General features: G+C 41.8%; 1 protein-coding gene across 2 annotated transcripts in view; it reads left to right on the top strand.

Moving 5' to 3' along the window:
* EPS15L1 (epidermal growth factor receptor pathway substrate 15 like 1) overlaps positions 1 to 12,237 on the top strand; it is a 3,892,050-nt gene that overhangs the window by 1,855,175 nt on the left and 2,024,638 nt on the right. For both annotated transcript variants that reach the window (XM_044090736.1, XM_044090735.1), the window contains one exon: positions 7,787 to 7,984. In XM_044090736.1, coding sequence (XP_043946671.1) covers positions 7,787 to 7,984 — 198 coding nt within the window. The remainder of the gene's footprint in view (positions 1 to 7,786; positions 7,985 to 12,237) is intronic.

The raw sequence follows: 12,237 nt of genomic DNA, 5'->3' as shown, positions 1-12,237 counted from the left end.
CTTTGATTTCTTTCAGACACCACTGCTCGGAGGACGTGCTTTCAGTCCTAAGGGAGTCAGTGAAACCTACCACCAGAAAATCTTGCCTAGCTAAATGGGAAAGATTTGCAAAATGGTGTCTGCAAAAGGGAAGGGACCCCAGCTCCACCAAGGTTCCCCTGGTTCTAAACTGCTTGTGTCAATTGATAAAAAATTACCTTTCTTATTCTTCTGTAAACGTTCATGTCTCGGCCATATCAGCCTGCCTGCCCTTGGAACCCCCCTTGCTGGCCAGGCTCGACGTAAAGCTCTTCCTAAAGGGGTCTTGCACATGAGACCACCTAGGAAAGCTATCCCTCTGCCTTGGGACCTTAACTACATCTTAGAGAAATTAACCCAACATCCCTTTGAACCTGCCGGCCCTTCCTCCTTACAGATGTCTACATGGAATACGGTCCTTCTGGTGGCTATCACTTCAGCCAGAAGAGTGTCAGAACTACAGGCTCTAATGGTCTGTCCCCCCTACACAGTCTTCCACAAAGACAGGGTGTCCTTGCGAACCAACCCCTCCTTTATCCCTAAAGTGGTCAGTGATCTCTCGCTCAGCCAATCCATTCATCTGCCCACCTTTTTTCCCCTCACCCACTAAGGAAGGGGAGAGGATACTGCACTCCCTGTATGTGCACAGACAATTTAGATTCTGTCTGGACAAGACCAAAGCCATCAGAAAGACTAACCAGCTCTTTGTCTCCTTCCACCCCAGAGCCCTGGGCAAGGCAGTCTCCAAGCAAATCATTGCATGCTGGATCAGGAAAGCTATATGCTTCTACTTCTTTCACCACGGAAAGGAACCCCCAATGGGAGCTAAGGCCCATTCCACTAGAGCTGTGGCCACCTCAAGGGCCTTCATGAAAGGCCTAGACACAGCATCTATTTTGGAAGCAGCCACCTGGCCCACTGTCCACACCTTCACCAAGCATTACAAATTGGATCAAGTTTCCAGAGCTAGAACAGGATTTGCCAGAGCAGTCCTGCAGGGTCTTGTAGAACCCTCTGCATCTACCACCACCCTCTCCTCCTCTTAAGCTTTGGTACACTCCCACACCTAGAGTACTGCAACATAGGAATAGAAGGACAATAGAATAGTTGTTTAAAATCTTATCATAACCATAGATGTCCTTCTCTTCCATGTTGCAGTATTCTTTCCCACCCACCAGATGTCCTTCAAGGATGCATCTGCAGTCCTAACATATGGGTTGTCCTGCCTCAGGCAGCCATTCGGTCGGCCGGATTCCAAAGTCTGGGTCTGGCTTCGGCTGATGTCGCACTTCACCCGACGTCATAGCTGCTGTTTATTGGGTATAAAGGCATCAGCCGACGTCATTTTCCTCAGTCTTTCTTGCCGCGCGGTGCCCGAAGCAGAAGCTGTTCCCAAGTGCCGGTCGGTCAGATCCAGAGATTTCTACTACCGAAGACTTCTAAAAAGCTAAGTACCCCGTTGGGGACTCTTTTTTGCCTCAGCCGATGTCAGACAAAGTAAATAATTGTTTAACTTGTGGGAAACAAATACCTCATAAGGATTTCCACTCTTACTGCCTTCCTTGCTTAGGCCCAGACCATGACGTATCAGCTTGTCTAGCCTGTGCTTCCTTCAACCGACGGACACTTGCATACAAAATGTCGTCGGAGACTCCGACTTCTCAATTAGCTAAAAAGCGCAAGGAAAAGGACCGACATTCACGGCCCGCGGTTTCGGCTGAAACCACGGTTAGGCCAACCGCGAATGTCTCTGCTTCGGTTGAAACCGAGCCCCCGGTTCTTCCTTCGGCCCAAAGCATGCTTCCGATAGCCGAGGCCTCACAGAGCATGGCTGAATCTGCTACTGAATTTACTGCTACAGAAGCAGGCACCCAGGATTTATCAGACACTATTCCTTTAGACATAACTACCCCTGCACGTGGGGCTGCTAGACCCCCTGCTTCCATGTCTATCAAGGCTTTTGCCAGGGCTAAGGCAGCTAAATCTTCTAAGGCCTTGCCTGCCAAAACTCCTTCACATAGGCCTACTTCTAGTTCCCAAATACTCAGCCTGGCTGAGGATCTCATTTCTTTGATCAGAGGATCCCAACCTCACCCAGACAGGGCCTCTCAGCCCCCTCCAGACAAGAGGCCTAGGACTGAACCACCGGAACCTGTCTCTACAGATTATTCATCGGATGACTCAGACCTTTCAGACCCTCATGAAGGCCCATATTCTCCTTATGAGGATTCTGATGCAGAAGACTCTATTCCTTCTGCTTCTCCTCCTGAAGAATTTTCCTTTGGGGAAACCTTGCATGCTATGAGGGAACACATCCAATGGCAGGGCCAGGATTTTTCAGATTCAAGGAAAAGGCTAAGGACCTTTTTACACTTACCACAGCATAGGCCTTTAGCCATTCCGCCAGTACTAACAGTTGTTGATGATGCATATAATGATGCCTGCACTGCTTCTGATTCTCTTCCTCCGGCCCCTGCCAAGCCAGACAGATATTACAGGGTCCCGGACACACACTACCATTTGTATAAGGCTCCTGTTGCAGACCCTGAAACCATTTCACAGGGCCCTAAAGGTGTGGCAGCTGCCTCTGCCAAAACCCCTCTTCCCTCTGAAAGGGAATCTAGAGCATTAGAGAGATGGGGTAAAAAGGTTTATACTTCTGCTACTCTTTCGGCCAGGGCCTTGAACTGTCAATTTCACATGATTCAGTACCAGGAATTTTTGTTAGACCAGCTAAATAAAAAACTATCTTCTCCTGAACCTTTAGACCGCAAGTCCCTTCAGGATTTGGTACATAACTCTCAGCAGGTCAGTAACCATTTATTAAAATGTGGCTATGATGCACTGGAGGCTTCCTTTAGATCAGCTGTGACTGGAACAGTAATTCGAAGGCATGCCTGCTTAAAAGAACAATCCTTACCAGACCATGTTAAGTCAAAACTCCTAGATGCTCCCCTGCACAGGAGGTTCTAAAAAAGGTGGAAGAAAAAGCAAAATCTGTCCAAACAGTCAAGGATTTCTTACAGGTCCAACCTCCGAGGTTTAGCAGAAATTGGCCTTCGAAGAATTGGTCCTTTCCAGACAACTCCAGAGCGCAGAGAGGCAGAAATAGACGCCCAAGAGGCAGAGGTCAATCTAGGGGTGCCTACAGGGGACGTCAGTGGCAACCTACCAACCAGAGAAGTACTGCCACGGAATCAACTACAACCACTTCCACAGGGCAGGCACAATGACTTGGCTCTAGTTCCGCCTACCAGGGAACAACTGGAAGCACCCTTGGGCAGAAAACTAGCCATATTCTCCGACAACTGGCATTACATTACAGGAGACAAATGGACTTTACAAACAATAGACAAGGGCTACAGGTTTCACTTCCATACTCTACCAAAAAAGAGAGGAATGCCAAACCTACCACCAAGCCAAAAAACAGACGCTCTAAGGCAAATCAACAACTTACTAAGGATGAGAGCTATAGAAGAGGTGCCACCTATGGCACAAGGCCAAGGATTTTACTCTAGGCTTTTCCTTGTACCAAGAAAAGAAAATCAATGGAGACCTTTTCTAGATTTGTCTGCACTGAACACATACCTCATTGTTCCAAAATTCAAAATGCTGACCCTCCAGCAACTTCTTCCCATGCTGGGCAAGGAGTCTTGGCTGGTGACTCTAGATCTCAAGGAGGCATACCTGCACGTCCCTATACGACCAGATTGCAGAAGACACCTCAGATTTCTTGCAGGATCAGAGCATTATCAATTCTCAGCATTGCCTTTTGGCTTATCTACTGCGTCCAGAGTATTCACGAAATGCCTGGCATCAGTAATTGCTCATTGCAGACTTCAGGGAATTCAGATTTACCCATACCTGGACGACTGCCTAATACAAGCGGACAACAAGGCAAAGTTAACAAAAGATTTGGAAAATGTCATACAACTGTTGCAAGCCTTGGTGTACACAGTCAACATGCAAAAGTCAAGACTAGTACCATCCCAAAGGATAACATTCTTGGGTGCAGAATTAGACACATCAACTCAGATGGCTTTTCTCACAGAAGAAAAACAAAAGCAACTACCAGTCTACTTCATGACATTAACAACACAAGCTCGGCTTACTGCAAGGAAAGTCCTGCAAGCCCTGGGCTACATGGCATCCTGCATAATATTGGTTCCGCATGCCAGGCTGCATATGAGAAAGCTACAATGGTATCTAAGGAATGTATGGTCTCAACACAAGCACAGTCTAGAAGCCCAGATTCCAATAATTCCATGCCTGAAGCAAGAATTCCTGTGGTGGGCTCAGGCCTGTCAGTTGAACAGAGGCTTGCCTTTCCACAAACCACATCCAAGCCAGACCATCACCACGGACGCCTCAGACCTAGGATGGGGGGCACACATGGTGGACAAGTGTATACAAGGCCTATGGACCCAAGACCAGCTGAATCTACACATAAATCTAAAGGAGATGCTAGCAGTGAAACATGCGATCCAGGCATTCAGACCACTTCTCCAACAGGGTCATCTGCTGATAAGGACAGACAATACCACAGTCATGTGGTACATCAACAAACAGGGAGGTACACATTCATATCCTCTATGCCGGATGGCAATGCACCTGTGGAATGTGGCCCTGAACCTCAACATTCAACTTCAGGCCAGATTTGTACCAGGAAAAGAAAATTCTCTAGCAGACACCTTAAGCAGAACTACCACGGATGCTCACGAATGGATGCTGCATCCAGATATCTTCAAAGCCATAACAAAGAAATGGGGATTACCACAGATAGACCTGTTTGCCTCCCCACACAATCACCAATTGAAGAAATTCTGCACAAGAGCATACCACCCACTTGCTTGGAGGGTGGACTCCCTTTCCTTCAGCTGGAAAAACCTGACAGCATATGCATTTCCACCTCTTCCCTTGATGTACAAAGTTCTACTGAAGATCAGAGAGGATCAGCCAAGGGTAATTCTGATAGCTCCAGACTGGCCGAGGCAACATTGGTACCCGCTACTGAGAAGCATGTCTCGCACACACGCATGGCATCTACCTCTATGTCCCTTACTACTAACACAGGACAACTACAAGATCCTACATCCAAACTTGAAAACACTGCAGCTAGCTGCTTGGAATATTGCATAAAACAAAATAACCCAGATTTATCTCAGAGGGTTAAGGACATTATCCTGGAGGCATGCAGACCCTCCACAAGGAAGACTTATTCAGCAAAGTGGAAAAGATACCTCATTTGGAGTGCAGCAAAGGGAGAAAATGTCTCATTGGCAAACATAGCACACATCCTGGAATATTTAGCAGAGCTGTTCCACAATGGCCTGTCTTACTCCTCCATTAAGATTCATGCATCAGCAATTTCAGCAGAATACAACATGGATCCTCCTGTCTTCTCTCATCCTCTACTCAGGCAGTTCTTGAGAGGAATCAAAAATGTAACGCCTCCACGGAAACCACCTTTACCTACATGGGATCTCAACTTTGTGCTGGAAAAGTTAACACTTCCCCCTTTTGAACCAGCAGCAACAGCAGAATTACAATTCTTGTCTTGGAAAACTGCTTTCCTGCTAGCAATTACTTCAGCAAGAAGGGTATCTGAGTTACAGGCATTAATGGCAGTACAACCCTTCCTTATATTCCATCAGGACAGAGTCTCTCTGAGAACTAACCCTACCTTTATGCCAAAAGTGGTCTCCAGAGTATCATTGAACCAAGCGATTCATTTACCTACATTCTTCCCCAACCCACAGAACAGGGGGGAAAGACTGCTACATACCTTGGATGTGCACAGACAATTACGCTACTATCTGGACAGAACTAAGACCAGCAGAAAAACTGACCAGCTTCTGGTAGCATATGCAACAGGAATGCAAGGAAAAGCAATTTCAAAACAGACAATCTCAAAATGGATAGGAAATTGCATTCGATTTTGCTACTCTTTTCATGGAAAGACAACTCCTGCTAATATCAGACCTCATTCCACAAGAGCTACAGCCACCACTACAGCTTTCCTATGAGGAGTGGCTACCAAAGACATTTTAGAAGCTGCTACTTGGAGCTCCGTGCATACATTTGCCAAGCATTACAATCTTCCCTTATACTCTAGATCCCGAGCAGGTTTTGCAACTGCTGTTTTGCAAGGGATCTTAACTATACCATCTTTATCTTAGGACTGCAGATGCATCCTTGAAGGACATGTACAGTTTTGTACCTACCATAAATGTAGATGTCCGATAGGTATGCATCTGCAGTCAGGATTACCCACTCTCCTTCCCCTCTGTGGTATTCCTAGGGTATTTACCCCTCTTTTAGCTAGCTGGGGGAATCTATTATGGTGTATTTGTTTGTATATATGTATATATATGTATGTATGTATATATATATATATATATATATATATATATATATATATATATATTTTTTTATATATTGTTTGCTCTCTACTGTTTGGAATTATTTGCATTTATCCAAATTTAGCCTTACTAGAGGGCACCTGGCATCTGGGGCAAGAAACACTGAGGAAAATGGCGTCGGCTGATGCCTTTATACCCAATAAACAGCAGCTATGACGTCGGGTGAAGTGCGACATCAGCCGAAGCCAGACCCAGACTTTGGAATCCGGCCGACCGAAGGGCTGCCTGAGGCAGGACAAACCCATATGTTAGGACTGCAGATGCATACCTATCGGACATCTACATTTATGGTAGGTACAAAACTGTACTTTTCCCCTACTCTTATACCTTCCTGTACTACCTGCATTTCAGTAGGTCTCTAAGTTACACACCTGTAAACAACTGGCACCACCTCCTGCTGGTCCTTATTCTCTCTGCCTGCTGGCCTTCAAGTTCTGAGGATTGTGCGTGCAGATGTCACATTTATTGCCCCTGGGTTTATGGCCCTATGTGTGACGTCCCACTCACACTACAGCAGCTAAGCTGAAGCTTTTGTATAAGAGCCGATGTACGAGTCACCTGAGAGCAGGAAATCCCCACACTTGGAATACTGCAACATGGAAGATAAGGACCTCTATGGTTATGGTAAGATTTTACACAACTATTCTTTGTCATTACATGGGGAAGATGCAGGCCTGTAGTCTGTTATGGCTTGAATGCCTTGCCAGAGATGTCTGAAGTCCCTTTGGTCAGAGAAGTGCTGCTGAATTTTATGCCTGTAGGTCCTCTTAGCCTCCTTTATACCTCCCTTAGGGCATCCTAGTTTTTTTTTATTTAAATGTAGCATTTCATGCCTTTAGGAGTTCATATACTTCACCAGATAGCCAGGGCTTCTGATTAACGTGCTTGGTGATACATTTGATGACTAAGTAGTGCCAAGAAAGATTTAAGTCCAACACACTGCCATTTGCAGTCATATGTAATACTGTGTTGGTGGGATTATAATAGACGGTGTTTAAAAGACATGTCAGTTTCATTTTACCCATGAGTGACTACATCACTGTGTATGATTTGGGAGCAGAGGATCAGAAGCTATGCTTCTGAGCATCATTTACATAGAACTGAAATTCAAACAGTAGTGCTTAAGCTACCGAAAACATATATGGCAAATGCCAGTGTTTTGCACATATAAATGTCCATTTATAGCTTTGAGGTGTGTCGAAGATTTCCCTTATTTTGCTTTTCTAAATGTGGATGTGAATAGCTCAAGGAAGGCAATGCCTTCGGACAAAGAAGTCTGGATTTCAGATACTATTTAAGTAATGTTATGGTAATTTGTACATTGATTTTAACTTTCTTTTTTTTAGATTTCATCCCTGGCTATGCAGATCCAGTCTCAGGAGTCTGATTTGAAAGCTCAAGAAGAAGAAATGAACAGAACAAAATCTGAGCTGAACCGACTGCAGCAGGAGGAAACCCAATTAGAACAGAGCATCCAGGCAGGAAAAGTACAGCTTGAGACGATCATTAAATCTCTGAAAGCTACACAGGATGAAATAAATCAAGTAAATATAAGATTGTTCTCATTCCTTTTTGTATTTATTTTATGAATTTGTTTAAAAAGTGGTTGAAATGTCGCATGTGAATCAGGAAAAAAGGAATGCCACTGTAATAGCAACTCTTTCAAATATTAATTTGTAGTGTAGATAATTTTATTATTTAAAAATAATCTGACTATGGGGACTATTCTTGATCAGTCCCATGGACGACTTCCACCAGTCAGCATTTGGCACTTTTTTGAGGAGTATCTTTGCAATGGAATGGGCAAGCACTTGTGATTAATGCTATTACATAAGAGATTGTGCATGCAAGCACCATAATCCCCCATACCCACCATTTCTTTTTTTTTTTTTTGATGCTTACACAATTTACTTGTCAGTGAAAAGTTGTTTGCATGTCCTTTGTTTTTCTCTGTTTTCAGATTTGAAAGAGTGGCAGGAGGAACAACAACTGAGAATACTACCTCTAACCCCCACCCCAAAATGGGTCAGAATCTCACTAGAGATTTTATTTGGACACCTCCATGTGACCTATGCCTATGTTAGGTCTGCATTATTTGCTGTTTCTCATGTCTCCTTGGGCTGGGACTTGGTACTAACCACTTAGTCCTCTATTTCTTTGGCAGCCTGGGAGAGATCCTTGTATGACATTGAACACCAGGATGTTTTGCATTGCTTTCTTCTTGATTGGTTCAGTTCTAAGTCTGATCATGGAGTGGGTGAATGGAATCACCCTGTCATGCTACAGGTGTTGTTCAGGCCTGATGAGTGTCAGTGCCCTGTCCTGACCACTCCCCTTCTACTCTGCTGGACTGTTCAGCCCTAGTTAAGAAACAGAACTGTAAGCTTTCACAAGGGTCCTTGGCCAAGTGTGAGAGACTGGGCATTTGTTTGACACTCTGTGGGGTCTAGAATCATTGGTGCATGATGTGACCTGTAGGAATGATTGTTCTGTAACTCTTTTGGTAAACTATGGAACCAACTACCCTCTGAACTCACCTCTCAGACTTCTCTCTCACTTTTCAAAAGGAATCTAAAACTATTTCTCAGCAAACACTGGCTATGCTCCTGTACTAACCCTGACTAACTTTTTCCTTTTACTAATTTTCATCCCACATCCTTCACAATCTCCCCTTTATGTTTCAATTTACTATGTTATTGCATCTAAAACTTATGTATATATGTATAATGCACCCTCTCTTATACATTACCCTCTACGGAATTAATGCTTATGTTATTAATCACTACGAGTATTATAATTTATACAAAAAAAATTATTACTTATATACTTGTAAGAATTGTCTTTTTTATGTTGATCTGTCATAACTTCTGTATTAATTAATTTTTTTATATTTCTTGGAGCTTTTCTCTCTGGGCCTCTACTGAAAATGGACATGTATCCAGCTAGACTAGCCCGGTCAACAAATGTAAAATAAAATAAAAATAAATTATTTTTGTATCCGTGTTTGGCCAGTTTTAGGATTCTTCTTGCAAGCTGTCCCTGACACACAAAACTGCCTTGCATGCCTAGTTAGCATGAATTGCCATCTGCATTGATCATGGTCTTGTTTGAGCCTAGCAAGAGGCTAAAGGTTTGCAAGAACAGTGCTGTTTTTTGTAGTCTGGAAGCAATTAAATAAACACATACTTTCTTCACACAGAGTTTATCAAACACTTTAAAATGCATTGCCATTTATATACAAAGTAACTCTGCAAATTAAAATTAAAATCACTTAGATGGCAGTGATTTATATTGCCTACTGTCCAGTGTACAGCTAATATGTACCGAATTTCTTAGTGTAAGTTATCTTTCACTACCCTAGTACTCGTTGATGCATCACTCCTAAAATAGAGAACTTGAAGTTGTGATGTTAACAGTCATCAACACTGTTAATAGGTGTAGTTTGACAATTATTGCTTTATTGTAATTGTCATTGTCTTTGACATGAATCCTAAAGCTCTGACATTTTTGTCCACATAAAAACAATTGCACTTGTTTTATGGCAAAATAAATAATCCCTTTAGTAAAACAGTTGGCCATTAATTGGATGCATTAAATCTTTTGGTTTGGGATGCATTGATACACATTAGCCACTATACGTTTGCAATTTTAAAGGGCTTACTTAAAGCCTCTTTTAAGATTCCCCAGGGAAGAGAGATACGGAGGAACAGCCCGAGACTGCTTAGGGTTGGGATAGGAGGGGGAGCTAATAAAAAAAAAAAAAAAACTCAAGATTTTGATCCTGCTTGTAAACCTGTTGTAGTCCACCAACCACTAAGGAATTTATTATTTATTATTATCTTTATTTAATAAGCAATATATGCTGAAGCTTTTTTTAACTGTTTTTGCAAGAAGTATAAAACCACATAAACACTCCATTAAAAACAAGATTCACATAATGAATGTGACCCAAGGAACAAAGTTTTTAACCGTCACAGCTATTAAGATTTTAGATGCCTGTTTTAAAGATATCAGTCAGTTCAGATCTTTCACAGGTGCACAAAATGACTTTAATACTAATCTTCCCTCACAATCATTTGATGGAAAAGTGTTAATTTGCAGTAAAAACATCCATGGTGCCCATTTGTTTTTAGTTTTATACCCTGTGGTTTCATTTTCAGCGCTTTCTAAATTTTTTGTAATCTGACACCCTTGTTTCTCCTTTGGAAGTTCGCTACTTTTCCATTTTCTGGTTATTGCCTTTTTGAGGCCAGTAACAGAAGATCTGGGACAGATTTATTAGCTGGAAATGAACTCTTCAGCCTTACCCAGCTAGATCAAGAGAGACCAGGACTCCTTATTACTTCATCTTGTAGCATTTTATGGTAAGTATTTTGAATAATTTCTTTGAGGTACCAACACATCACATCCCCAAAATGTGTCAGGTCCCCAAATCTCCAGTCCCACATCTCCATCATATTGAAGGAGCTTGAGGAAGACGTTTGAATAATCTAGGAGGAGTATAAAAGTATTTAAAAACACTGCCAGCCCAAAAATCAACATCTACTTGACCTGGTTGTATATCTGTGTGGGGGGAGGGGGGCAGGAAGACTTGATTTTTTTTTTAAGTGACAAGGTGCTGTGGTTATTCTACCTATGACAACTACATATAAAAAGTGGCATTATACCCGATGATTGGCTTAATGAGTGACAAGTTCAAAGGAGCTATTACATCCTTGAATCTGGTAGTTATACTCTGACATAACTGAAAAAAAACAGAAAATAAAAAATCCGGACCACGTAGTGAAGTAACTGTTCTTTATTAAAACACACCAACCAAATGACTAAGCGCTTTCTCTATAAAAATAGCTTCATCAGCGTCAAGTTTGGTTCATATTTCTAGCCACTTAAATAGTACACTACTACCAATCATTCAACAGTTATTATTGCCTCAAAAAAAACATAATTTCCATAATTTCCTCTCATGAATAATTAATAGAATAGTTCTAATAGCTGCAAGAGTTAAACACTATGTTTAAATTCATATTATAAACTTTTAAATACTTTTTAAAAATAATATATACAAAATTATTTTGTTATATACAAAAAATACTTACAAAAATGTACAAAAATATAAATACATATTTTTATAGAAATGCATTATGTAGAAATAACCAACTACTAAAATCAACTACTTGGAATTAATAATGACATTTGCCCTTTGTTTTAAAATGGGCTTGATGGAAATACTGTCATTTAATCCAGGCGGGTACTGTGAATTCAGCCTCAATTGCCATCTGAATTCTTTTAATTCTACCTCAGTTTTATAATCCCCCCTCTTTCATTATAGAATACTCTATGACAAAGAAAATACATTTTTTAAAATTCATACACTGTTTAATATGTAAAAAAAGTGCATTATAAACATTTTCATTCCTAATCGCCCTTAGGTGTTCAGCAACCCTGTCCCTAAGCCTGCAATTAGTTTTGCCAACGTAATAGGCTTCACAGGCGGTGCAGATTGCCACATATACCAGCATGGATGTATTGCAGTTACTTTTTCCAGGGCAAGCAATAGAAGCTTTATAATTCTTAATCTTCACATACGGCCCATTATTAATGTACCTACAATATTTGCAAGCCCCACATTTTGTCATTAAAGAAACCTGGTATCTATTAACACTGTTGTTTTTCAAGCAAATCCTTGATATTTTTTTCCTCTACTATAGACTACCTTTGGTTTATAGCCCAAGAGAGTTTTATTATCATTGTCGAGACAGGAATTCCATCCTTTTTCAAAAGCCATGGCCAATTTGGA

Source organism: Protopterus annectens, chromosome 13.part0, assembly GCF_019279795.1.
Source record: "Protopterus annectens isolate FY-2018-M chromosome 13.part0, PAN1.0, whole genome shotgun sequence".
Classification (NCBI taxonomy): Eukaryota; Metazoa; Chordata; order Ceratodontiformes; family Protopteridae; genus Protopterus; species Protopterus annectens.
Note: the sequence above shows the minus strand (reverse complement) of the source record. Positions and strands in the feature narration are given on the sequence as shown.